The sequence below is a fragment of the Erinaceus europaeus genome, chromosome 3 (genome assembly GCF_950295315.1).
Source record: "Erinaceus europaeus chromosome 3, mEriEur2.1, whole genome shotgun sequence".
NCBI classification, from domain to species: domain Eukaryota; kingdom Metazoa; phylum Chordata; class Mammalia; order Eulipotyphla; family Erinaceidae; genus Erinaceus; species Erinaceus europaeus.
In genome coordinates, this window is record NC_080164.1 from 22,996,252 (window position 1) to 23,019,342 (window position 23,091).

Consider the following 23,091-nt stretch of genomic DNA (forward strand, 5'->3'; position numbering starts at 1 on the left):
TGGACCTGTATTCTCCCCACCCATCCACCCCCACCCCAGAGTCTTTTACTTTGGTACAATACACAAATTCCAGATCAGGTTCTACTTGTGTTTTCTCTTCTGATCTTCTTTTTCAACTTCTGCCTGAGAGTAAGATCATCCCATATTCATCCTTCTGTTTCTGACTTATTTCACTTAACATGAATTTTTCAAGGTCCATCCAAGATGGGATGAAAATGGTGAAGTCACCATTTTTTATAGCTGAGAAATATTCCATTGTGTATATATACCACAACTTGCTCAGCTACTCATCTGTTCTTGGACACCTGGGTTGCTTCCAGATTTTGGCTATTACAAATTGTAATAGCTGCTAAGAACATGTGTGTACACAGATCTTTTGGGATGGGTGTGTTGGGTTCCTTAGGATATATCCCCAGGAGAGGAATTGTAGGGACATAGGGTAGGTTCATTTCTAGCTTTCTGAGAGTTCTTCAGACTGTTCTCCACAGAGGTTGGACCAATTGACATTCCCACCAGCAGTGCAGGAGGGTTCCTTTGACCCCACACCCTCTCCAGCATTTGCTGCTGCTACCTTTTCTGATGTATGACATTCATTGTTGTCTTTATTTGCATTTCTCTGACAATCAAAGACTTCGAACATTTTTTCATGTGTTTCTCAGCCTTTTGGATCTCTTCTGTGGTGAATATTCTGTCCATGTCCTCCCCCCACCTCCCCTCATTTTTGGATGGGGTTATTTGTTTTCTTGTTGTTGAGTTTGGCAAGCTCTTTATTTATTCTGGTTATTAGCCTCTTGTCTGATATATGGCATGTAAAGATCTTCTCCCATTCTGTGAGGGGTATCTTGGTTTGGGTAGTGGTTTCATTTGCTGTGCAGAAGCTTTTTAATTTGATGTAGTCCCATAGGTTTATGCTTGCCTTAATCTTCTTTGTAATTGGATTCGTTTCATTGAAGATGTATTTAAAATTCATGCAGAAAAAGAGTTCTGCCAATATTTTCCTCTAAGTAGCTGATAGTTTCTGGTCTAACATCCAAGTCCTTGATCCACTTGCTGGCCCTATTTTTTAAAAAGAGTTTTTAAGACATCTCCATACGGCCTGCCATAATGGCTGCACCAGTCCACACTCCCTCCAGGAGTGCTCGAGGGTTCCCTTCTCTCCAGGTCCTCACCAACAAAGGTTTCTTGTCTCTAGGAGAATAGCCTTTTTCTCTCTTAGATGTGAGGCCAGATCTCATGGTGACATCAATATGCATGCCCCTGGTCATAGAAAGGATGGTATATTCAGGCAGTAGAGCACCTGGTTAAGGACACACATTTACAGTGTACAAGGACCTGAGGTCAAGCTTTTCCCCTGCAGGTCCCCACCTGCAGGGGAAAAGCTTCAAGAGTGGTGACACAGAGTTGCAGGAGTCTCTGTCTCTTTCCCTCTTTATCTCTCCTCCTCTTTCAATTTCTCTCTGTTGCCATTCAATAATAAATAAATAAAAAGATTTTAAAAGGGAGAGCTAAGAAGAGATGGCATGTTCTTTGTGCCTAGCAGCCACCTTTAACAGATGACCTCATGGCTGCCCATTAGGTGAGATGAGAGGGTGACACAGGAAAGTCACTCGCCATGTTTGGGCACACACCTTGTGCCTGGTCTCCAGCTGCCAGGTATGTGAAAGAACCTTTCCCACTGGCCATGGCTTTCTGGGGAGAGGGGGAACTCCCACCCTCGGTGTCTACCTTTTGCTTGTGCAGGTGGTGGAGCACCACAGGACCTGTAGCCCCGTGCCCATGATGAGCTGACTGTCCTCTTCTAATGATGACCCTCTGGCCCACAGCCCCAGGCACTACTGCCCTGGTGCCAAAAGGTGGTTCCTAGGCCTTCTCTGCAGCTGTTCCTAGAATGTGTATATGTTTACCTAAGAACCCTCCCCCCCACACACACACACCCTGTCCCTAATGCCTGCAGTCACACCAGCTGTGCCGTAGCATAAAGCAGAAGTGGCTGCCACACAGAAACATGAATCTATGGGGGTCAGGTTTATGTGACAAATAGTAAACACCAAGACATCCTCGGGGGCAAGGGGGGGTCACAATAATCAGACACCTGCATGTATTAACCACTTGGCATGTAAATCTGCTTCCACAAATAAGCGGCCAGAGTGCCTCCCCTGTGAGACTGCAAACCCACAGGCACAGGTGATGTCTGCCGCCAGTTTTGGTGGCAGGGGCCCACCCCCCACGCCCACATCCACCCACACCCCTCCCTACTCTCACTCCCTCCAGTCTGTTCCAGGCCTCTTCAGGAGGGGAGGGATAGCTTCATAGAGCAGGGGTGCATGTGCAACACTTTCTCTTCCAGACTAGAGAGAATGTGGGGGAGGGACATTCCTTCTGAACTGTAGAAGCAGAAGCAGAAGGCAACATCACCAGGATACTTAAAGAGAGTTGGGAGGGTTTTGCAAGAAATTGGGAGAAGAGGGTGTAAAAGGACACATCCTGTTTGTTATGAGGGAAGGAAGGAAAAACAGAAACAGACCACTAGTTCAGTCCTCCTCCTGCCTGTTGAAGGAAACCTAGAAGTCTGTCAGTGGTGGTCCACAGTATAGCTGTATTTATACTTATCTGCAAGGCCATTTCCAGTAGCACTGAACTCTATGCTTCCCGTGTAAGCAACAGAGCAGCCTAGAGAATAAGGAACTTGACTCTGTCACTCCAGCCTAGCAGATCGGGGTGGGGGCACTGTATCATAGAGAAGTCGTTGACCATAAAGCCAGTTTCATTTTACTGGAAGCTGAAATCAGGGCCTCTTGCAGATATAATAGCTCTGCTGAGAAGTCTCCCTCAGTGGATTTTGTTTATTTTTTTCTTTTAGAAAGAGGGAGAAAGACAGAGAAGAATAGGGGAGACAGAGAGAGGAGCAAGACGCTGCATCTTTGCTCCACTACCCATGGACCTCCTCTGGTGCTGTTCTTGGTGTTCCTATGTGAGGCCTGGGCTCAAACCCAGGACCTGATGCTTTGCAAGGGCATGTGTTATCCCAGGTAAGCCACCTCTTGGCTCCATTCCCATTTCGATTTAAAGTCCATGTCCAGGGCTAAGGAGGTGGCACAGTAGTAGTGCAGAGGATTTGGGTGAACTCCCAGATCTGAACCCTAGTACCACCAATAGCCAGAACAGTGTGGTGCTCTGCTCAAAGGAAATAAATAAAGAAAACAAAGCCCCTGTCCTTCCACTCTCCACACAGCTACAGAGAAAGCTCAGGGGTAGGGCTACCCATTCATCCTTCCTGACCACTAGTGGGTCACCTTAGCATGAGGATGCAGGAGACACTTCAGAATTTACTAGAACCAGTGGGTACTGCATAAAGCACACATGTGCTGGGATTAGAACCACAGGACTGACCACAGCTGCCCAAATGCACTTAAACAGCCTCTGAAGGGCTGACCCATTTTACCCTAGGACTCAATGTCAAGTTTCTGCTCGTAGCAATGGCCTGCTTTTTAATGTTCCGGGGTGGGGGCGCGGATGACGAGGACTCTGGAGTAGAACAGTGTTCTCAGAGTGCCCACAGCAAGCCCTGGGCTGCAAGGCAGTGTCTGGCATTTGCAGGGCCACTGATGGCACAGACCCGGGCTCTGTGCTCCAGGCTCTGTGGGACCTCGCTGAACTCTGTGATCAGCCTGGGCAGGGCAGGGACTATAAAAGCCACTTTTGTCACTGTCACCTGAGCCCTTGGGATAACACTGGGTGCAGAAAGAAGGGAAGAGCACCCTGCCAGCTAGCCTGTTGGGACCGAGGGCTGCCCTAACCCCCCCCCTTTAGGGAAGGTTCTGAGAAGACATGCTCCATTGCCATCCGGAGGACTCCTGTCAGCAGGGGCTCTCAAAGCCGGTGTTTCTTTTTCATGCTCAAAGACCTTGTCTGGTTCTTTTCTGAGTATTTTTAGCTCTAGCAGTTACTCTGGCCATTCTGAGTTGATGCAAATGACTGGAAAGCCCCTGTGTTTGCACAGTCTCGTAAAAAATAAAAAAGAATAGCAAAAAAAAAAAAAGTGGCTGGAAATTGCTGGGTGGCCACGTGTATCTATTTTGACAGTTCTGCAGACAAGGCTGTAAGGCTGTGCAGGTCCTGACTTGTGGGCAGACCAGAGTCAGGACTCTCTCTGCCCACCCCTGCCCACAGGAGCTGGGGTGAGTGCACCCACCCCAGTGACTCCGCGCCTTTCCCAGCCGCAACCAAACCAAACCAAACCAAACCAAACCGCAGCTACTTGAGACACAGCATACCATTCTTGCAGTTCCACTAACCAGTGGCCTCTACTTTGCTAAGGAACATAATGTGGGTGGAAGAAGAGATCACCACAGAGGGTCCACAGCCCAGAGGAGAACGAGTAGGCAGGTCTTTCTTCTGTGAATCCACCCTGATCATGCATCTGCAGATGCCCTGCCTGTAATAACAGTAGCAGAAATAGTCATAATGATAAGACCAACATGAGCAGCCCAGCTCACACTCCTTGAGAGCTGACTATGCTTCGGGTCTTGTGTGAGGCCTTTGAAGTGGACACTGGATTCTGATCAAACTCAGGCTCAGCTGGGACTGTCATGATCACACCCATATTACAGGGCTGGAAACTGAGTGTCTGGGAGGAAAATATAGACTTAGGGTCTCAGAGCTAACCAGTGATGGGCAGGGAATCTGAATTCAGCACCCCCCCCACCCTGTCCCTGGCCCTCACCTCATTCTCTACACCTGCCTCCCTGAGTCTTCTCTCTAGTATGAAAGAGGGTGGCTGCCTTGACATGCAGTTGGGGTGCCTCCTGCTGATCGGAACACCTGTTTCTTTCCAGGATCTATTTCTTCAGTTAAATCATCAGGACCTTGAGGGAAGGAGTGACTTTATATCATTTATATCACTAAGACTTAGCAAGGGGGAAGGACTCAGGTTCGAGCCTCCACTTCTCACCTGCAAGGAGGATGCTTCACAAATTCACAAGTGGTGAAGCAGGTCTGCAGGTGTCTCTCTTTCTCCCTCTCTATTCCCCCCTTCTTCTATTTCTCTCTGTCCTATCAAATAAAGTAGAAATGAAAAAAAAAATGGAAAAAATGGCTGACAGGAGTGATAGATTTGTAAGGCAGTCACTGAGCCCCAGCAGTTGGTGGTAATAAATAAAAAAATAAATAAATACTTAGGAAGGAACCTGGAGATGGCTTATGCAGTACAGCATGTGTCTTACCAACCAAGCAGTCCTGGGTTCGAGCCCCAGCACCCTTTAGGAGTACTGTGGATGGCACCAGGGAGGCTCCTTGGATGATGGAGTGGTGCTCTCCTCTCTGCCTGACAAATCCTCTCTCATCTTTTCTCCCTCTCTCTAAATAATAGTAATAATAGTAATAGTAATAATAATGATGATGATGATGAAAGATTGGCCCAGGGAAGCCTTTCAGTAATGGTTTTGTGCATGCACAGGTTCTAGGTTCATCCCCCAGAACCAAAGGAAAAAGAGAGAGAGAGAGAGAGCAGGATGCCTTAAAAGAATAGGAATCTTGAGGTCTTGCGTTCTGTAGTTCTCTAATTAGATCTGTAAGATGGTGTTTTTTATGTCTCGTTTCATGCACTCCTGTCTCTGCTCCTTGTTGTAGCCTGTAAGTGTCAAGGGTCCCCTTTCTCCAGCTCAGTGCTTTTGGCTCATAGCTGCTTAATAATGTTACTGAGGAGTCAAGCCAAGCATTCTTGTTGACATAGAAGACATGCAAGGTTTAAATGTTCTTTTTTAAATTTCATTTTTCCCTCTCTGAGTGCCCTCTTTTTGTTACTCTCCACTCACATTATGAAGCATTGAGCTTATAAGGTTTGAAAGTTATTTCAACAATGTAAGTGACTCAGAATACTCCCACAAAATGATTCAGCCTCTCTTTCTTTCTCTCTTTCTTTCTTTCTTTCTTTCTTTCTTTCTTTCTTTCTTTTTCCTCCAGAATCCAGGGTTATCACTGGGGCTCAGTGCCTGCACTACAAATCCACTGCTCCTGGAAGCCATTTTCCCCTTTTGCTGTCTTTGTTGTTCCCCTAGTTGTTATTGTTATTGTTGCCATTGCTGTTGTTGTTTGATAGGACAGAGAGAAATGGAGAGGGGGGGAAGACAGAGAGGGGGAAAGACCCCTACAGACCTGCTTCACCACCCGTGAAGTGACCCCCCCCCCCCGCAGGTGAGGAGGCGGGAGCTCAAGCCAGAATTCTTACGCCAGTCCTTGCGCTTCATGCCACGTGCGTGCGTGCGCTTAACCTGCTGCACTACCACCAGGCTCCCTAATTCAGCCTTTCTAACTTGTTACAGCTGTCTCTGGACCTCTATCACACAGAAGATGATATCTACAAGCTGTCACTGGTGCTGGAACCTAGAAATTCTAAATCAGTGAGTATTGCCTCCTCCCTATATCAGTGCCAAACCCTGTTCTCTGCCCTTCACAGTGATCTATAGATTGAAAGTTTTTTTTTGTTTGTTTGTTTTTGTTTTTTTTAAATATCTGCATTATTCCCCTCTTATCCCTGGAAAAGCTTAACCCTGACAGTTTGAAAATCATTTCATCACATCAAAAGCCAGTAAACAACATTTACAGTATCAAAATGAGGAAAGGAAAGGGAAAAAAAACTTACTGTTAAAAACCACTTAGACCTTTCCAGGCTTTAAAAATGTTCTGTTAAGCTTAAAATTAAGTTTCATGTCATTTAAATACACTGTTCATCATCCATCCATTTCTCTACTAGTGACTGACTCGACTCGGCTCAGAATTTTTCAACATCATTTGGCCAGTGTCTCACACAACTGATGCTTGACTATTTTTGTTTTCAACTGCAGACCAGCTTCACTGCTTGTGAAGCGACCCCCCTGCAGGTGGAGTGCTGGGGGCTCAAACTGAGATCCTTACACCTTCTGGTCCTTGCACTTTGTGCTATGTGTGCTTAATCCGCTGATGCTTGACTCTTAACAAAGTCACATTCTATAATGATGTGGAGGGAAATCACATTTCTGAATGCATGCTGCTCTTATAGTTTGAGTTTTGCACCAAAAATAAAAATAAAAAGTGCCCTAGTGAAGCACTTTCATGTACCATATGGGAAATATTTGTTCTTTTTAAAAAATATTTATTTATTTATTATTGGATAGAGACAGAGAGACATTGAGAAGGGAGGGGGAGATAGGGAGAAAGAGATACCTGTAGCCCTGCTTCACCACTCCTAAGGCTTTCCCTCTGCAGGTGGGGACCAGGGGCTCAGACCTACATCCTTGCACACTGTCATGTGTGCACTTAACCTGGTGTACCCATGCCTGGTTCCTCCATGTGGGAGAGATTTGCATGAAGGAAAAATGCCCGTTTGCTAATTATGTGCTCATGCTGGGATCTGTTTTCTCAGAAAGGTCTCCTGCCTCCCCTCCTTACCAGATGACCTTGCTAGCACAAAGTCTGTGACTCCAAACCCTAAATCTGCCCATCTGTCAAAACCAATCTGTGCATCAGAAGCCAAGGGCCAGAAGAGGCAGAATGACTGGAAACACTGTCCTCTGGACCTGGGGAAGGGCAGGCATTTGGCAATGTCAGTCAAGCTAGTAACATCTGTTCTGAAAATAGTGAGTGTGGCATTTCTCTGAACCTGGCCACCTCCCTGTCAGTCCCCAGAAGACCATTTCCTGGGGACACTAAAGATCAGAGCTGCAGAGAAAGACACAGCACAAAGGGAGAGATGGGTACCACCCCCGCACTAATGGGGGCTTACGTCCACAGTTACGACTCAGTTCTTCCTGTGCAGAGATTTATCCCAGTTCACTGTCAGCTGAAACCCTGCTGGCTGGTGCAAGCTTGAATGCTCAGGAGTCAAAGTATTGACATTAGCTGAGCGTTTGGGCCAGAGGACAGCATGCACAGCACGTCCTGGCACGGGCCTTAGGGGATTGTGTTTCCTTCTGGGTCCTGTGAGCATGTTGCCATACCCACCACATCTCCACATGATTATGTAAACATGTGCAAGAATTAAGGGGCCAGGCGGTGGTGTACCTGGTCGAGTGCACACGTTTACATGGGTGCAGACCCAAATTCAAGCACTTGGTCCCACTTGCTTCACAAGTGGTGAGGCAGTGCTGCAGGTGTCATTGTTTCTCTCTCCCTCTCTATATCCCCCTTCCCTCTCAATTTCTGTCGATCCTATCCTAAATAAATAAATTAAATTAAACATTTTTTTAAAATTTGCCAGTGGGGCCTGGTAGTGATGCTTCTGATTTGGGTTCGAGTCCCTGGTCCCCACTTGCAGGGTGAAAGCTTTCCAAGTGGTAGAGCAGTGTTTCACAAGTGTTCCCTTTCTTTGTTTTCCTTCCTGTTCAATGTCTCTATGACCTGTCAACTAACTATCAAATACATAATAATACATGTTTTTATTTTATTTTATTTATTTTTAAACCGTTTATTTACTTATTTATTTATTTATGATAAAGATAGGAGGAAAAAGAGCCAGACATCACTCTGGCACATGTGCTGCCGGGGATTGAACTCAGGACCTCATGCTTGAGAGTCTAATGCTTTATCCACTGCGCTGCCTCCCGGACCACAATAAATGTTTTTTAAATGTTTAAGAACATAGGAAAATCTGGAGAAAGCAAATTCACCAAAGAGGGGTGCAACGGTCTGCTGATTTGCAAACAGTCTGGTGTGATCAGACATTCCTGTGGCCAGACAGGGACATGAACAACTTAGCATCTTACACTGGGGGGCTGTTTACTGGGCATTTTTCATTTGTTTATCTATTTATTTGATAGAGACAGAAAGAAATTGAGAGGGAAGTAGGAAACAGAAGTGGAGGAAGAGAGAAAGAGAGGGAGGGAGAGAGAGAGAGAGAGAGAGGGAGAGAGAGAGGCCTGCAGCACTGCTTCACCACTCATGAAGCTTCTCCCCTGCAGGAGGGAACTGTGGGCTTGAACCCAGGTCTTTGCCCACTGTGACATGTCTCTGTACTAGAGGTACCACCACATGTCCTCATGCCATGCACTGTTACTATTTATCGCTGTTATCAAGTCGTAAAGAACTGAATCACTGACATTTTACACATTTTTCTGTTTCACCAAAATCTCTCTGGAAAGTTCTCTAGGTGTTTAAGAATGTTTTTGTTTTATTTTCAGATCTTGGGTAGGGTTATTCAAAGAGCTGGGAGACCAATATATTTTTTCGTTCCATATAAAATAACACACCTGAGTCTGCCATGAGACAGACAAGATCAGTTGCAGGTTAATTTCCACTGAAGACACCTGTGGTGGATTGGTTGCAGAGCTGCCAGAATGCAAGTTTTTGCGGGTAGGAATGATGTACAAGACATGCATGTCTTACCCAGGCAGAGGTGGAAACTGTGTGTTCTGTCCACAGCCTACCTCCCCCACGACGCCCACCAAGCCCATGGCGCCCCTGGACTGGGCCTCCGGCGTGATGCCAAAGCCAGACCCCACGCTCATCAACAAGCACATACGGAAGTTAGTTGAGGTGAGTGATGGAGGGAGAGTGATGGGTGAGGACTGGAAAGTCCCTATCTCTTTCCAGAATACTCTGCAGCTGCCTAGGAATCAGAGAGAGTCAGGAGAACAGCTCCTTAGCAGGTTGGAGGATATTAGCAGACATTTAGCTCTAGCTGCCACTGGCCTCTGGGGGGAATCTTCCAGAAAGTGCTCCTCTATTTTTACACATGCTGTTTATGCTCACTCAGCTGATTCAAAGATTCAGCTCAAAGATTCTTTTCCTTGGCATCTGTCCCTGTTACCACAGCTGCTGTTTGGGGGCTAGCATCTACTAATTAAATACCTTCTGTGGGAGGTCAGGAGATAGCTCACTCAGTAGAATGCACACTTTACTGTGCTCAAGGAGCTGTGAGACAGCCGCTGGCACCACATGGGAGCATCATCATGACACTAGGGGAAGTGTCATGAATGGTGAAGCAATGGTGTGGTGGCTCTGCCCCGTCTTGATCTGAAATTTGCCAAGGAGTCTGCTAAGAGTGGCGGAATTACAAAGACACAAAGTTCCAGCAGTAACAAAACAAAGCAAAGATACTCTTGTGAGTTGCAATAAGATGCCTGATTAATTGGTAGCCCAGGGAGGTGGGACGGTCTTGTGAGTTGGTCAAAGTTTGGATAAATGACCTATCCTTGGTCTAATCAAACCAAAGACTGGGTTTTATTATGAATCTCCACCAAAAATCTTACACTCTCAGTATAAAAATGGGCATCACACTATAAGCAGTAGATACTCCAAAACCTTTTACTTATAAACAATTGTGAGGGCTGGGGAGATAGCATAATAGTTATGCAAAAGGTTTTCATGCTGTGGCTCCAAGGTGTCAAGTTCAATCCCCAGCAACACCCTAAGCCAGAGCTGAGCAGTACTCTGGCATTCCTATTTTTCTGTATATCCCTCTCTCTCTCTCATTAAAATAAAATAAATAAACAATTTTTATAATGGCTAAGTATAGATATTAGAACATACAAAAATGTAATACTTTGTGATTTTATACAATTCAGTCATCTTGGAATAAACTTAAAATGGGTGCCAAGTAATCATATATATTTTTAAAGATTTATTTATTAATGAAAGAGAGGAGAGAGAACCAGAGCAGAGCATCACTCTGGCACAGGTGATAGGACCTTATGTTTGAAAGTCCAACACTTTATCCACTGCACTATTTCCTGGATCACAAACCAGTCATCTATAATAATGAAATAATTTGTTCATTTATGCCAGGGAAGGGGAAACTTTTTTTCCCTGCCAACTGTCATCTGTGTATTTATAACATCATTTGGTGCCATAAAAATTATCACTTAAAATGAGCACTTGTGTTGCTATAAAAAAGCTCCAAGAAAAAAAAAGTTCAAAAGATCTCCAAGATTTACTGAATTTTGAGTTGCCTTGGCAGTGCCAAATCAGCCCATTTCACGGGGAATTCCCCAGCCCTGATCTGTACCTGGCTTCCCAAAATATTGTGGAATCGTCTTGCAAATGACAGCCACAAGAGATCAAACTGAATAGGCATAAACCACTGGAGAAAGAGAGAAGACTCATGAGAACCACACTGCAAGTGAAATATTTGCTAGGAGAACTCAAACCCTTTCTTAGAACTCAATTTAGAAGAGAGCAATGGATAACATATTTTTTTAATGTTTCTTTTTTAAATTTTATTTTATTTATTTATTTTTTTAATATTTATTTTATTTATTTATTCCCTTTATTGCCCTTGTTGTTTTATTGTTGTAGTTATTATTGTTGTTGTCATTGTTGGATAGGACAGAGAGAAATGGAGAGAGGAGAGGAAGACAGAGAGGAGGAGAGAAAGATAGACACCTGCAGACCTGCTTCACCGCCTGTGAAGCAACTCCCCTGCAGGTGGGGAGCCGGGGCTCGAACCGGGATCCTTATGCCGGTCCTTGTGCTTTGAGCCACCTGCGCTTAACTTGCTGTGCTACAGCCCAACTCCTGGATAACATATTTTATATCTTGCTGTAAGAAAGTCAGAGCCTCTGTAAATATTCAGGCACTATTAAAAATAGAAAGAAAGAGGGAGTCGGGCTGTAGCGCAGCGGGTTAAGCGCAGGTGGCGCAAAGCACAAGGACTGGCATAAGGATCCCGGTTCGAGCCCCGGCTCCCCACCTGCAGGGGAGTCACTTCACAGGCGGTGAAGCAGGTCTGCAGGTGTCTGTCTTTCTCTCCTCCTCTCTGTCTTCCCCTCCTCTCTCCATTTCTCTCTGTCCTATCCAACAACGACGACAACAACAATAATAATAACTACAACAATAAAACAACAAGGGCAACAAAAGGGAATAAATAAAATAAAATATTTAAAAAAAAAATAGAAAGAAAGAAAATAACAAGTATGTCTCCCAGGTCTTGGACATTTTGCTCTTTAAAGAAAACTACTGATGATTAGTACATCATCCTGTATGAATTTAACACACACCCCTACACATTCATATAGGTTTCCCTCACTCCCTGGAAGTAGAATGTTTTAGGAATTCTTGCCAAGAGAAAACAGCATAAAAGCAAAGAAGTAACTGCCATTAATTTATATGGAAAAATATCAAACCAAACAATAACCTATCAAATCACCCACTAAGCCTGAATGAACACTCGATGTCTAGGAAAGGCAAGACTGGCAGAGCAGCCCACAGTGGATACAGAGCAGAAATACGAAAGGTACAGTGGCGCTTCACTCACCAGCAATGATGGGGTGTCTGGCTGAGTCCTCAGAGGCTAGGGAGCTGTCAAGTTCAGGAGAGGGGTCCAGGAGAGGTTGGGAGAGACTCCTGTATTATCACCACCACACCATCTGAATCCATCAGACCCTGACAGAGTGTCCCCCTTGTACGTCTCCACGCCCAATTTAGGGTTCTTTCCTGCAATGGGTTATATTGAAGGCTTAAAAATCAGACAGGTGGCTCTATGCATTTTCTTTCCTTTCTTCATTTCTCTTTCTTTCTTTCCAATAGAATTTTTATCTTTATTTATTTATTGGATAGAGACAACCAGAAATCAAGGGGGTGATAGAGAAAGGAGAGAGATACCTACACCTCTGCTTTACCACTTGCAAAACTTTCCCTCTGCAGGTGGGGATCAGGGGCTCGAACCCAGGTCCTTGTGCATTGCAACATGTGCATCTAGCCAGGTGTGCCACCACCTGGGCACCTCCATGCATTTTCTATTATTCAGTTTTCTGGAGGCACTCAAAACCTTCTGCAAACCTGACCACAGCCTAGTGACCTTGTGTTCTTTTGAGGTCCTCATACTGTCACAATTTCACCTCTCTGGGTCACTTGTGTCATTCAGGTAGAGAGAGGGAGAGACACCATGGCACCAGAGCTTCTCTCATTGCCACAGCACTTCCCATGTGGTGCCTGGGCTTGAACCTGGGTCATGTGCATGGCAAGGCATGAGACCTACCCAGTGAGCTATCTCTGCCCTTTGACACTTAATATTGGGCTTTTTGGCAATTGCAGGAGCACTTTCTGCTGTAGAATGGTCTCCCCCAGGTGCTTCTTGTTCAGCTGGAGGCCATAGCCCTGGGTTTCATGCACCGCCTTTCCCTTATGCGATGACCCAGCCCCTCCTCTGCCAGTTCCAAGCTCATGGAAGTCCAAAACTCTTTTGCATCTTCTTCCTCACCTTCTACAAACTCAGACTTCTTGACTCAAAGCACCTGTTTGTGAGGGATGCAGTGTCCTCCCAAGGCCACTTGTCACAAGCTTGCTGGCCTCCCCAGAGCCTCTCAGAGAGAGGCGAGACCAACCCAGTTTAAGTGCCCTCCTGGCAGGGATACTCACAATGCAACTCACTGTAAAGAACAAATGGGTTCTGAGCCACAGGCTGCAACTGCATGGTTGCCTCTGTCAAGGTGACTGTGAAGCCAACAGACACCAAACGTTGCTTTTGCTTTTTGGCTTTTGTCGTAAATGTGTTATTGAAATGTAGGCCTTTCCTGAAAGCCAAGCACGCCGGTGTCGTAATGTACACTTAGGAAAATCAGGGCCACCTGTGTGCACAGCCTGCTTCAGAGTTTGCTGGAAGTGACCCCCAGTGCTGGGGGAGCTGCTTAGACAGACAGAGCTGTTGTGCAAGACACCTGCAGCACTGTTTCACCCTCCCTCTCCCACTGGTGGGGCCCAGGTGCTAGAACCCAGGTCCTTGAGCATGGTAATATGTACACTCTGTCAGATGTGCCACCACCCAGCTCTCAGGCTCCAAAATAGTTTTTTCATTTCTTTATTGGGGAATTAATGTTTTTATATTCGACAGTAAATACAATAGTTTGTGCATGCATAACATTTCTCAGTTTTCCATACAACCCCCACTAGGTCCTCTGTCATCCTTCTTGGACCTGTATTCTTCCCCCCACACACCCAAGAGTCTTTTACTTTGGTAAAATACCAGGCTTCAAAATTTTAAGCAGAGTTTTATCTGAGAGATTAAAAAGTCACTTAAGCATCACTGTAGTTATTAGCAGAGCAGAGCCTCCTCCTTCCAGGAATGTGTCAAGCATTTGTGTTCACACTTGGCAAGCCTGCTTTCCTTCTGTCCTTCTACACTCAGGTATGTTACAGTAATTGTCTCTGTCATGTTTCTCTCTCTCTCTCTCTCTCTCTCTCTTTTTTTTGCCTCCAGGGTTATTGCTGGGGCTTAGTGCCTGCACCATGAATCCACTGGTCCTGGAGGCTTTTTTTTTTTTTAACCTTTTGTTGCCCTTGTTGTTGTAGCCTTATTGTGGCCATTGTTGTTGATGTTGTTCGTTGTTGGATAGGACAGAGAGAAATGGAGAGAGGAGAGGAAGACAGAGAGAGGGAGAGAAAGACACCTGTAGACTTGCTTCACTGCCTGTGAAACCACTTCCCTGCAGGTGGGGAGCCGGGGCTCGAACCAGGATCCTTAACCCCATCCTTGCTCTTTGCACCATGTGCGCTTGGCCCGCGGCACTACCCACCGGACCCCCATGTTTCTCTTTCTTCCTTCCTTTTTTCCTTCCTTTCTTTCTTTCTTTCTTTCTTTCTTTCTTTCTTTCTTTCTTTCTTTCTTTCTCTTTCTTGTCTACCTGGCAAGCTATCTCTCTGGCTCATTGTCATTTATCATGAGATCTGTTAACTGAACTTTCATGATTAGGAAATTTTGCAGTTTATAATAATAAATATATGTGTTGGGTGAGGGAGATAGCCTAATAGCTACACAAACAGACTCTCATGCCTGAGGCTCTGAGATCTCAGGTTCAATCCCCTGCACCACCATAAGCCAGAGCTGAATGATGCTCTGGAACAAAGATGTTGTTGGTTGTTTTTGACCTGAATAACATACTAAGTAAGATCTTTCCCAGTCAAGATTTATAGCACATGACAAATGTTTTCATCTATACCTCTGCTACTTTTATAGTTTTATATATGTCATATAGAAATATTTAATGCGGGGGTCGGGCAGTAGTGCAGCAGGTTATGCACACGTGGCGCAACGCGCAAGGACCGGCTAAGGATCCTGGTTCGAGACCCCGGCTCCCCACTTACAGGGGAGTCCCTTCACAGGCAGTCCTGAGGTCTGCAGGTGTCTGTCTTTCTCTCCCCCTCTCTGTCTTCCCCTCCTCTCTCCATTTCTCTCTGTCCTATCCAACAATGAATGACATCAACAACAACAATAATAACCACAACAAGGCTACAGCAACAAGGGCAACAAAAGGGGGAAAAAATGGCCTCCAGAAGCAGTGGATTCATGGTGCAGGCACTGAACCCCAGCAATAACCCTGGAGGCAAAAAATAAAAATAAAAAAGAAATATTCAATGCATCTGGACTTTAGTTTTGGGAGCAATTTATTTTATAATGCAATAGCAATTATTGGATTATATACAATTTGAAAAAAAAAACTTCTAAATTTCCTGTATACATATGTATTTGGTTTTGGATTTTCCTCTGTATGAGGAGCTATAATACCACATTTAAAAAATACTTTATTTATTTCAATGAGAGAGAGAGGGGGGACCAGGCAGTGGCACACAAGGTTAAGTGCACATGGTACCAAGCACAAGGATCCAGGTTTGAGCTACCAGCTCCCCACCTGCAGGGGGGCGGGGGAGGGGTGGGTCTGCAGGAGTACTGCGTTTCACTAGCGGTCTGCAGGTAACTGTCTCTCTCCTTCCCCTCTCAATTTCTCTCTGTCCTATCCAATTTTTTTTTAAAATGAAATAATGCCAGAAGCAGTGGATTTGTAGTGCTAGCACAGAGCTCCAGCAATAACCCTGGAGGAAATAGAGAGAGAACTCAAGCACTGCTCAGCTTTGGTATATGGTAGTGCTAGGGATTGAACCTGAGACCTGGGGGGCCTCAGGCATGAAAGTCTTTTTGAAGAACCATTATGCTGTCTCTCCAGCCCTCCTATTGTGTTGGTATGCTTTTAAAAAAAAACCCTTCTGTTTCATTTGGTTTAAATCCCCCCTGCTTAACACTATTCTATTTACATAACCACTGTATTCTATTTACATAACCACTGCTGTCTATTTACATAAATCACTTTTACATTTACATAAAGCACCACCTTCCCTCCAGGGCATTGGTGGTTTAGTGGTAGAATTCTCACCTGCTCCACCCCCTCTCCTTGTCACACCCTGATCCTCTCCTTGTCACACCCTGATCCTCTCCTTGTCACACCCTGATTTTCACCAGTCACTTTTCTCTCCACCCTCTCTGCGTCACATCCTGTTCACACCCTACTTGGGAAGTATATATAAAGACAACATTGTTCGTTTTAGTTAGTTTAGAGTTTAGCTTAGCTTGGTATAGATTGCACTGTGTCCTGCATGAATAAAGAGATACTGCCTACAGCTCAACCATGAGTCCCTGGTCGTCTGTTACCCGCCCGTAAAGCCAGCCCTGCAAAAACAACATAACCCGGTGAAAACGACACTATCATTTTAATTAATACCATTTGTAGGATATTTAAAGAAAAAAAGTCAAAGAAAAATAGTTACCAGGAACTATGGATTTATTATGTTGGCACTAACTCTAGCCATAACCCTGATGGCAATTAAAAAAGAAGGAGGAGGAGGAGGAGGAGGAGGAGGAGGAGAAGGAGAAGGAGAAGAAGAAGAAGAAGAAGAAATTATCCCCCTATTACTTCTCATATTAAATATGTTTCACTATTCTCAACATGTTCACTTCTACTTTCCCATTAGGATCAATTTGTTCATCCAAAGCAAATCTCCACTGGGGGTTTTACTGGAACTGCGTTAAAAGGATACTTTAGTGGGGTGGGGTTCTGGGAAAAAGAGAAGCAGGTTGGGAGTATTGATCAACCTGTCAATGTTGAGCAGGGAAGGAATTACAAAAGCCAGACCTTCCACCTTCTGCATCCCACAATGACCCTGGGTCCAGACTCCAAGAGGGTTAAAGAATAGGGAAGCTATCAGGGAAAGGGATGGGATACGGAGATCTGGTGGTGGGAATTGTGTACAGTTGTACCCCTCTTATCCTATGGTTTTGTCAGTGTTTCCTTTTTATAAATAAAATCTTAAAAAGAATATTTTAACTTTTGAGATAATTCAATATTTTAAGGCTTCATTTTCTATTACCATGGTAATGGCATTTTTAAATGCATCAAGTCCAACTCTGGGGTTTCAGCTGATACCACATTTTCCCCAGGAAACCTTTTCAAATCTCTCCACAAGTAGTCTTTCTCTTCAGCATTACATTTTTCTCCTTTGACCATCAAGAAAATGCCTGATGTCATTGTCTCCTGCAAGGTTCTATTCTCTGAGAAGGCAGCAACAATAACTACTCAACAGCTGTCACTGCTTCCCCAGTGATGAGTTCTGAGCCGTTCAGTGAATGTATGTCCTTGCTTTGCAGTCGGTGTTTAGAAACTACGACCACGATCACGATGGCTACATCTCTCAAGAGGACTTTGAAAGCATAGCTGCCAATTTCCCCTTCTTGGATTCCTTCTGTGTGCTGGACAAAGATCAGTAAGTCTGAATTTGGCTCTCTTTGAAGGGAATGGTGCAAGTGCAGAACTTTATCCAAGGAGACTAGTGAGAACTTTAAGTCACTGTGCTAGCTTCAGTCCTAGTGCATGGATGAGATGGGTCTAGCTTTTCTCCATTTCCTGGGCTGAACGAGTGGGTAGATGGGATCCCAGGGCAGAGAGGGCAATGCACTGGGTACAAGCGCAGTCTGCAAATTAGCCCAGTTCCCAATTCCCGCATTACACTTCTGCTTAGCTAGCTTATCAACCCCTGTACCTCACTAAGGAAAAAAAAAAGTAGAGGAGCTTGATAGTTAAGCTTCATCCTGCCTGACAGAGTCCTCAGTATCAGGGAGCCTGACAGCAGCCCTGCAACTCATCAGTAGGGGCAGGGAGATAGATCACCACCTAGATAGTTGCCTAGCAGTGTGTAAAGACCAGGTTCAAACTCTGGCATCACATGGGAGTTTAACAGTGGTAGGGGAGATCCAGAACTGTGGTGTCTCTGCTCCTCTCTCTATCTGAAATAACATTAATGAAAAAGTCAGCCAGGGTGGTCCGGGAGGTGGCGCAGTGGATAAAGCATTGGACCCTCAAGTATGATGTCCTGAGTTTAATCCCTGGCAGCACATGTACCAGAGTGATGTCTGGTTCTCTTCCCCCCCCCCTCCTCCTACCTCATTAATAAATATTTTAAAAAGTCAGCCAGGTCAGGAGTGAAATTGCCCATACATGAAGTCAAAACAAACAAGCAAGCAAGCAAGCAAACACAAACTTCTCAGTTGTCTCCATCAGTTAAGGTCTTCAGGAGAGCAAATGGTGCCTGCAGAGTCAAATGTCCATGCTTTGGTATTTTGTTTTGTTTTGCTAGCTTGGTTGTCTTCATAAACAAAGAATAAAAAAATATAATTCTTTTTAGCTTCAAATGGTCTCTGATCTTAAAAACTAAAACTGAGCTCATTTAATTTTTTAAAAATTATTGCCTAGGGAAATAACATTAATAATGTAACTGCTTAGGTTTTAATTGTCTGAAATTAGTTGCTAGTTTAAAAAACAGCATAATGATTCTGCAAAAAAGACTTTCATGCCTTTGGGTCCAAGGCCCCAGGTTCTACCCCCCCCCCAGCACCTTCATAATCCAGAGCTGAGCAGTATTCTGATATAAATACATACATACATACACACACATATATATATATATCATCTATAATGAGATGCTGGGTTGTGTGTGGGTGAAATGTCCAGATTATATCACATACAAACTCCCTGGTATTTTGCTGGTGTGAGATTTTACTTTTAATTAAATCTCCAAGCCCACACACCAAGGAATGTCTTGGTACTTTATCATAGATGAGTTAAAGCTTTAATTCCTTTTTATTATATAGACAGAACACAGAGTACAGTCCCCCCACACACCTCAACAAGGCTTCATTGGGACTTCTGTGTTTGCACAATTCCACCACTCTCAGCAGACTTTTTTTTTCATATAGCAGGTGCTAGACAGAAAGAAAAAGACAGGGTGTATTTAAAAAATTTTTTTAATCTTTATTTGTTGGATAGAGACAGTCAGAAATTGAGAGGGAAGGGGGAGATAGAGAGGGAGAGAGACAGAGAGACACCTGCAGTCCTGCTCCACCACTTGTGAAGCTTTCTCCCTGCAGGTGGGGACCAGGGACTCGAATCTGGGTCCTTGCACACTGTAATATGTGTGCTCAACCAGGTGCACCACCACCTGGCCCCCTGACAGGCTGTATTTTTATGTAGAAATGTTATGCATGTACAAACTATTATATTTTACTGCTGACTGCAAACCTTTAATCCCCCAATAAAGAAATGTAAAAAAGAAAGAAAGAAAGAAAGAAAGGAGAAGACAGAGAGAAGGGGAGCCCACAGCACTGCTCCACCACGTATGAAGCTCCTTTGTGTGATTCCATATGGTGACCACACACTTAATACACTTGATAAAGTGTGTGATCTACCAGGTGAACTATCTTCTGGCTCCCCAAAATAACTTTTTTAGATTAAATTAAATTATTAGAAACATAACTGTGTTTATGAAATAAAATTTTTGTTACACACCAACCACCCACTTCTTTAGTTTTTATCAATGTCATATGACTTGGGTATGAACTTGAAATCACTTCCCAATGTTCTTTTTTTTTTCCCTACTGGATCTTTGGATGCAATTGAAGTATTCTCATAAGTAAACAGACACATATTTACCAAAATGCTGCTCTGAATCACTGATAGATTAGGTGACTCAGTCAAACAGGCTTAACTATATTGACTTGGAGAGGAAGTAGACCATTTAGGAAACAATTTTAGTAAACTTTGAAAGTGTGTTGCCAAGAGCCAGGGAGATAGCACCATCTCTAGAGCAATGGACTCTTATACTAGAGGCTCCAGAGGTCCCAGGTTCAATCCTCAGTACCATCATAAGCTAGGACGGAGTAGAACTCTGGTAAAAGAATAAAAGAAAGAAAGAGAAAGGAAGAGAGAAAGGAAGAAAGAGAGAAAGGAGAGAGAGAGGGAAAGAGGGAGGGAGGGGTAGGAAGGAAGGAAGGGAGGGAGGAAGGAAGGAAGGAAGGAAGGAAGGAAGGAAGCAAGCAAGGAAGGAAGGGAGGGAGGGTGGCAGATGGGTCAGAACTGGAGATGGAGATATTTGGGTCTTCAGTCTATGGTGTCAATACAATTCCCAGGCATGTGGCAAATTCTGATTGGAAAATCTAGAGGAACGTAAGCCTGGGGCCTGAGAAGTGAGGCTTAGGGGATACCTCTCCCTAAATGTAGAAGCTGGAAGGATGACTTGGATCTTATAGACAATAAGGAAGAACATGAGTTGGTGGGGTTTGGGGAGGGGAGAGAAACCAGGGCTGCAGGAGCTGCAGGAGCCTATGAAAGAAAGAGAGAACCTTCTCCAATGTCACATGCTGTCAGGGAGACCATGTTGGGCCCACTCCTTTCAGAGACACTGGACAAACAAACACACATCAGAGAGCTTGATAAGGAAACAGAAAATCTGAGGATGGTGGGTCTAATAATTTGTTTCCAGATTTTCTTCTACAGCCTTATTATTATTATTATTTAGTTGTAAAGGTTCATTTGCTTCTTTTTTTGTGTATGAGGCAGAGAAAGACAGAAAGCTCTGGCATCCGATGATGCTGGGGATTGAACCTGGGATCTCCGGGGCTTTGGGCATGCAAGTCTGGAGTGCTACTACTATGCTATTCTCAGCCCCCTAACTCTTGCAAACCCTATTGATGCACAAAAGAAAAAGAAATGTCTCCCTGGAAGCTACTAAACAGTAAGGGAAGATTCTTTCTGTGCTGCTTTGACAAAATGCACACACACACACACACACACACAGACACACACACACACACTCACTCCTCTAGCATACTAAGAAAACCTTGAACACGGGACATCACCTTTACGGGACCTCTTTTTCCTTCAGATGTAACAGAAAGATGGACAGTCTCTTCCTGCTTTTGGCCACAAAGGTTTGGGGAGGTTTGGGGGTGATTGATTGAGGTACAGTGGTTACTTAGCAAATTGCTACTGGAAGACCTTTCCCTTCTTGGATTCTCTCCACAGGGATGGCCTGATTAGTAAAGATGAAATGATGGCCTACTTCCTGAGGGCCAAGTCCCAGCTCCACTGCAAAATGGGACCCGGATTTGTCCATAATTTTCAGGAGATGACCTATCTCAAGCCCACCTTCTGTGAGCACTGCGCGGGATTTGTAAGTCTATCTTCCATCTTTCCATCCTTCCCTCCAGATGATAGCACCATGCTTTCATTTCTGCAGCTCTGGCAATCCCTTGTGTGCTTGAGATCAGGAGTCCATCATGATGGTTCTCTGGAATTAAGATGTGAACTAAGGGGCCAGGAGGTAGCTTCCTCACCCAGCAGAGCACACTTCCCAATGTGCCTAAGGCCCTGGGTTTGAGCCCTGTCTCGGTATGGGGGGCACTGGGGGAGCTTCATAGGTGGTAGAACATTGCTGTAGTTTCTCTCTCTCTCTGTCCTCCTCCTCTTCCTATTCCTCCTCCTCCTCTTATCCTTAAAAAAAGTCTAGAATAGAAAAATTGAGACCTGGCAACCCACAAAGTGGTGTGGTGTAAAAAGCATTGAATTCTTAAGCATGAGGTCCTAAGTTGGATCTCTGGCATCATGTGTGCCAGAGTGATGCTCTGTTTTATGTGTTCTCTCTCTCTTTCTCTCTCTGTTTCTCTCTCCCCCCTCTCTCTTATAAACAAAACTTGCAAGAAGGAAGGAAGGATAGGATGAAGACAGAAAGGAAATAAAAAATAAGAGTCAAGGAGGAAGAGAAAGAGAATGAGAGAAGAGAGGATTGGCATGCTCAGCTGTATCATGCATGCGTGAGGCCCTGGGTTCATCCCTTGCTTCCTCATTTTAATGATTTAATTAAAAAAACCAAAGCAAACTGTGCAGGCTTCGCTCTGTTCTTTATAGGAGCACAGGGCTGGAGAAGCAGGTATTGTGAGGGCTGTTAACTCATCCGAGAAGTTTGTTCTTGGGTCTCTCTGGAGGAGAGTCACACCATGAGCCCAATCATCCTTAATCTGTTCTCAGGAGTGATTCCAACCTGTTCCTTCAGCTCCTGTTCAGTGCCCATCACTAGAAACCCACTATCCAGCACAGCTCACTTATTCACAGCTCAGAAAAGGAAAAAGCCACCTTTGCTAGAGAGGAGACCATTATGATGATAACATATTTACTCAGCCCTTGGCACTAACTAAAGCCTTCCATAGACATTAACCACCTGCCCCTGTGACCAGGTGCTCAGAATCTGAAGCTCTTCCCATTCACTACAACAAATGATATCAATACTAAAAATGACATAATTAATATATCAGTGGTAGCATACCAGTGAATTCATAAGATGAAATGACAATTATTAGGAAGGCAGACGGTGCACTGAGTTAAGCACATAGTACTAAGTACAAGTAACTGCAAGGATCCTGGTTTGAGCCCCCGGCTCCCCACCTGCAGGGGGGTAACTTCACAAGTGTTGAAGCAGGTCTGCAGGTGTCTCTCTTTCTCTCCCCCTCTCTGTCTTCCCCTCCTCTCTCTCCATTTCTCTCTGTCCTATCCAACAACAATGACAGCAATAGCAATAATAACGACAACAACAATAAACAACAAGGACAACAAAAGGGAAAAAAATAGCTTCCAGGAGCAGTGGGTTCGAAGTGTAGGCACCAAGTTCCAGCAATAACCCTGGAGGCAGAAAGAGAAAGAAAGAAAGAAAGAAAGAAAGAAAGAAAGAAAGAAAGAAAGAAAGAAAGAAGGAAAGAAAAATGGCTGCCAGGAGCAGTGGATTTGTAGTGCTAGCACTGAGCCCTAGCGATAACCCTGGAGGCAAAATAAATAAATAAATAAATAACAATAATCTGTATTAAGCATTATAATATAGCTCATAGATTAATGTTGCATATTATATCCTTTATACCATCCTAACAGTAACTTAAATGTGAACATAAACCACACATAACACGTTATCTATTAATATTAAGAATATACAGGGGCAGTGGTAACACATCTAGTTGAGTACACACGTTACCATGCA

The 23,091-nt window shown here is 44.5% G+C and overlaps 1 protein-coding gene across 5 annotated transcripts in view; it reads left to right on the forward strand.

Annotated features, from left to right (window-relative positions):
* RASGRP3 (RAS guanyl releasing protein 3) overlaps nucleotides 1-23,091 on the forward strand; it is a 127,793-nt gene that overhangs the window by 90,543 nt on the left and 14,159 nt on the right. For all 5 annotated transcript variants that reach the window (XM_060186861.1, XM_016189920.2, XM_016189921.2 and 2 more), the window contains 4 exons: nucleotides 6,321-6,398; nucleotides 9,394-9,507; nucleotides 17,384-17,499; nucleotides 21,093-21,240. In XM_060186861.1, coding sequence (XP_060042844.1) covers nucleotides 6,321-6,398; nucleotides 9,394-9,507; nucleotides 17,384-17,499; nucleotides 21,093-21,240 — 456 coding nt within the window. The remainder of the gene's footprint in view (nucleotides 1-6,320; nucleotides 6,399-9,393; nucleotides 9,508-17,383; nucleotides 17,500-21,092; nucleotides 21,241-23,091) is intronic.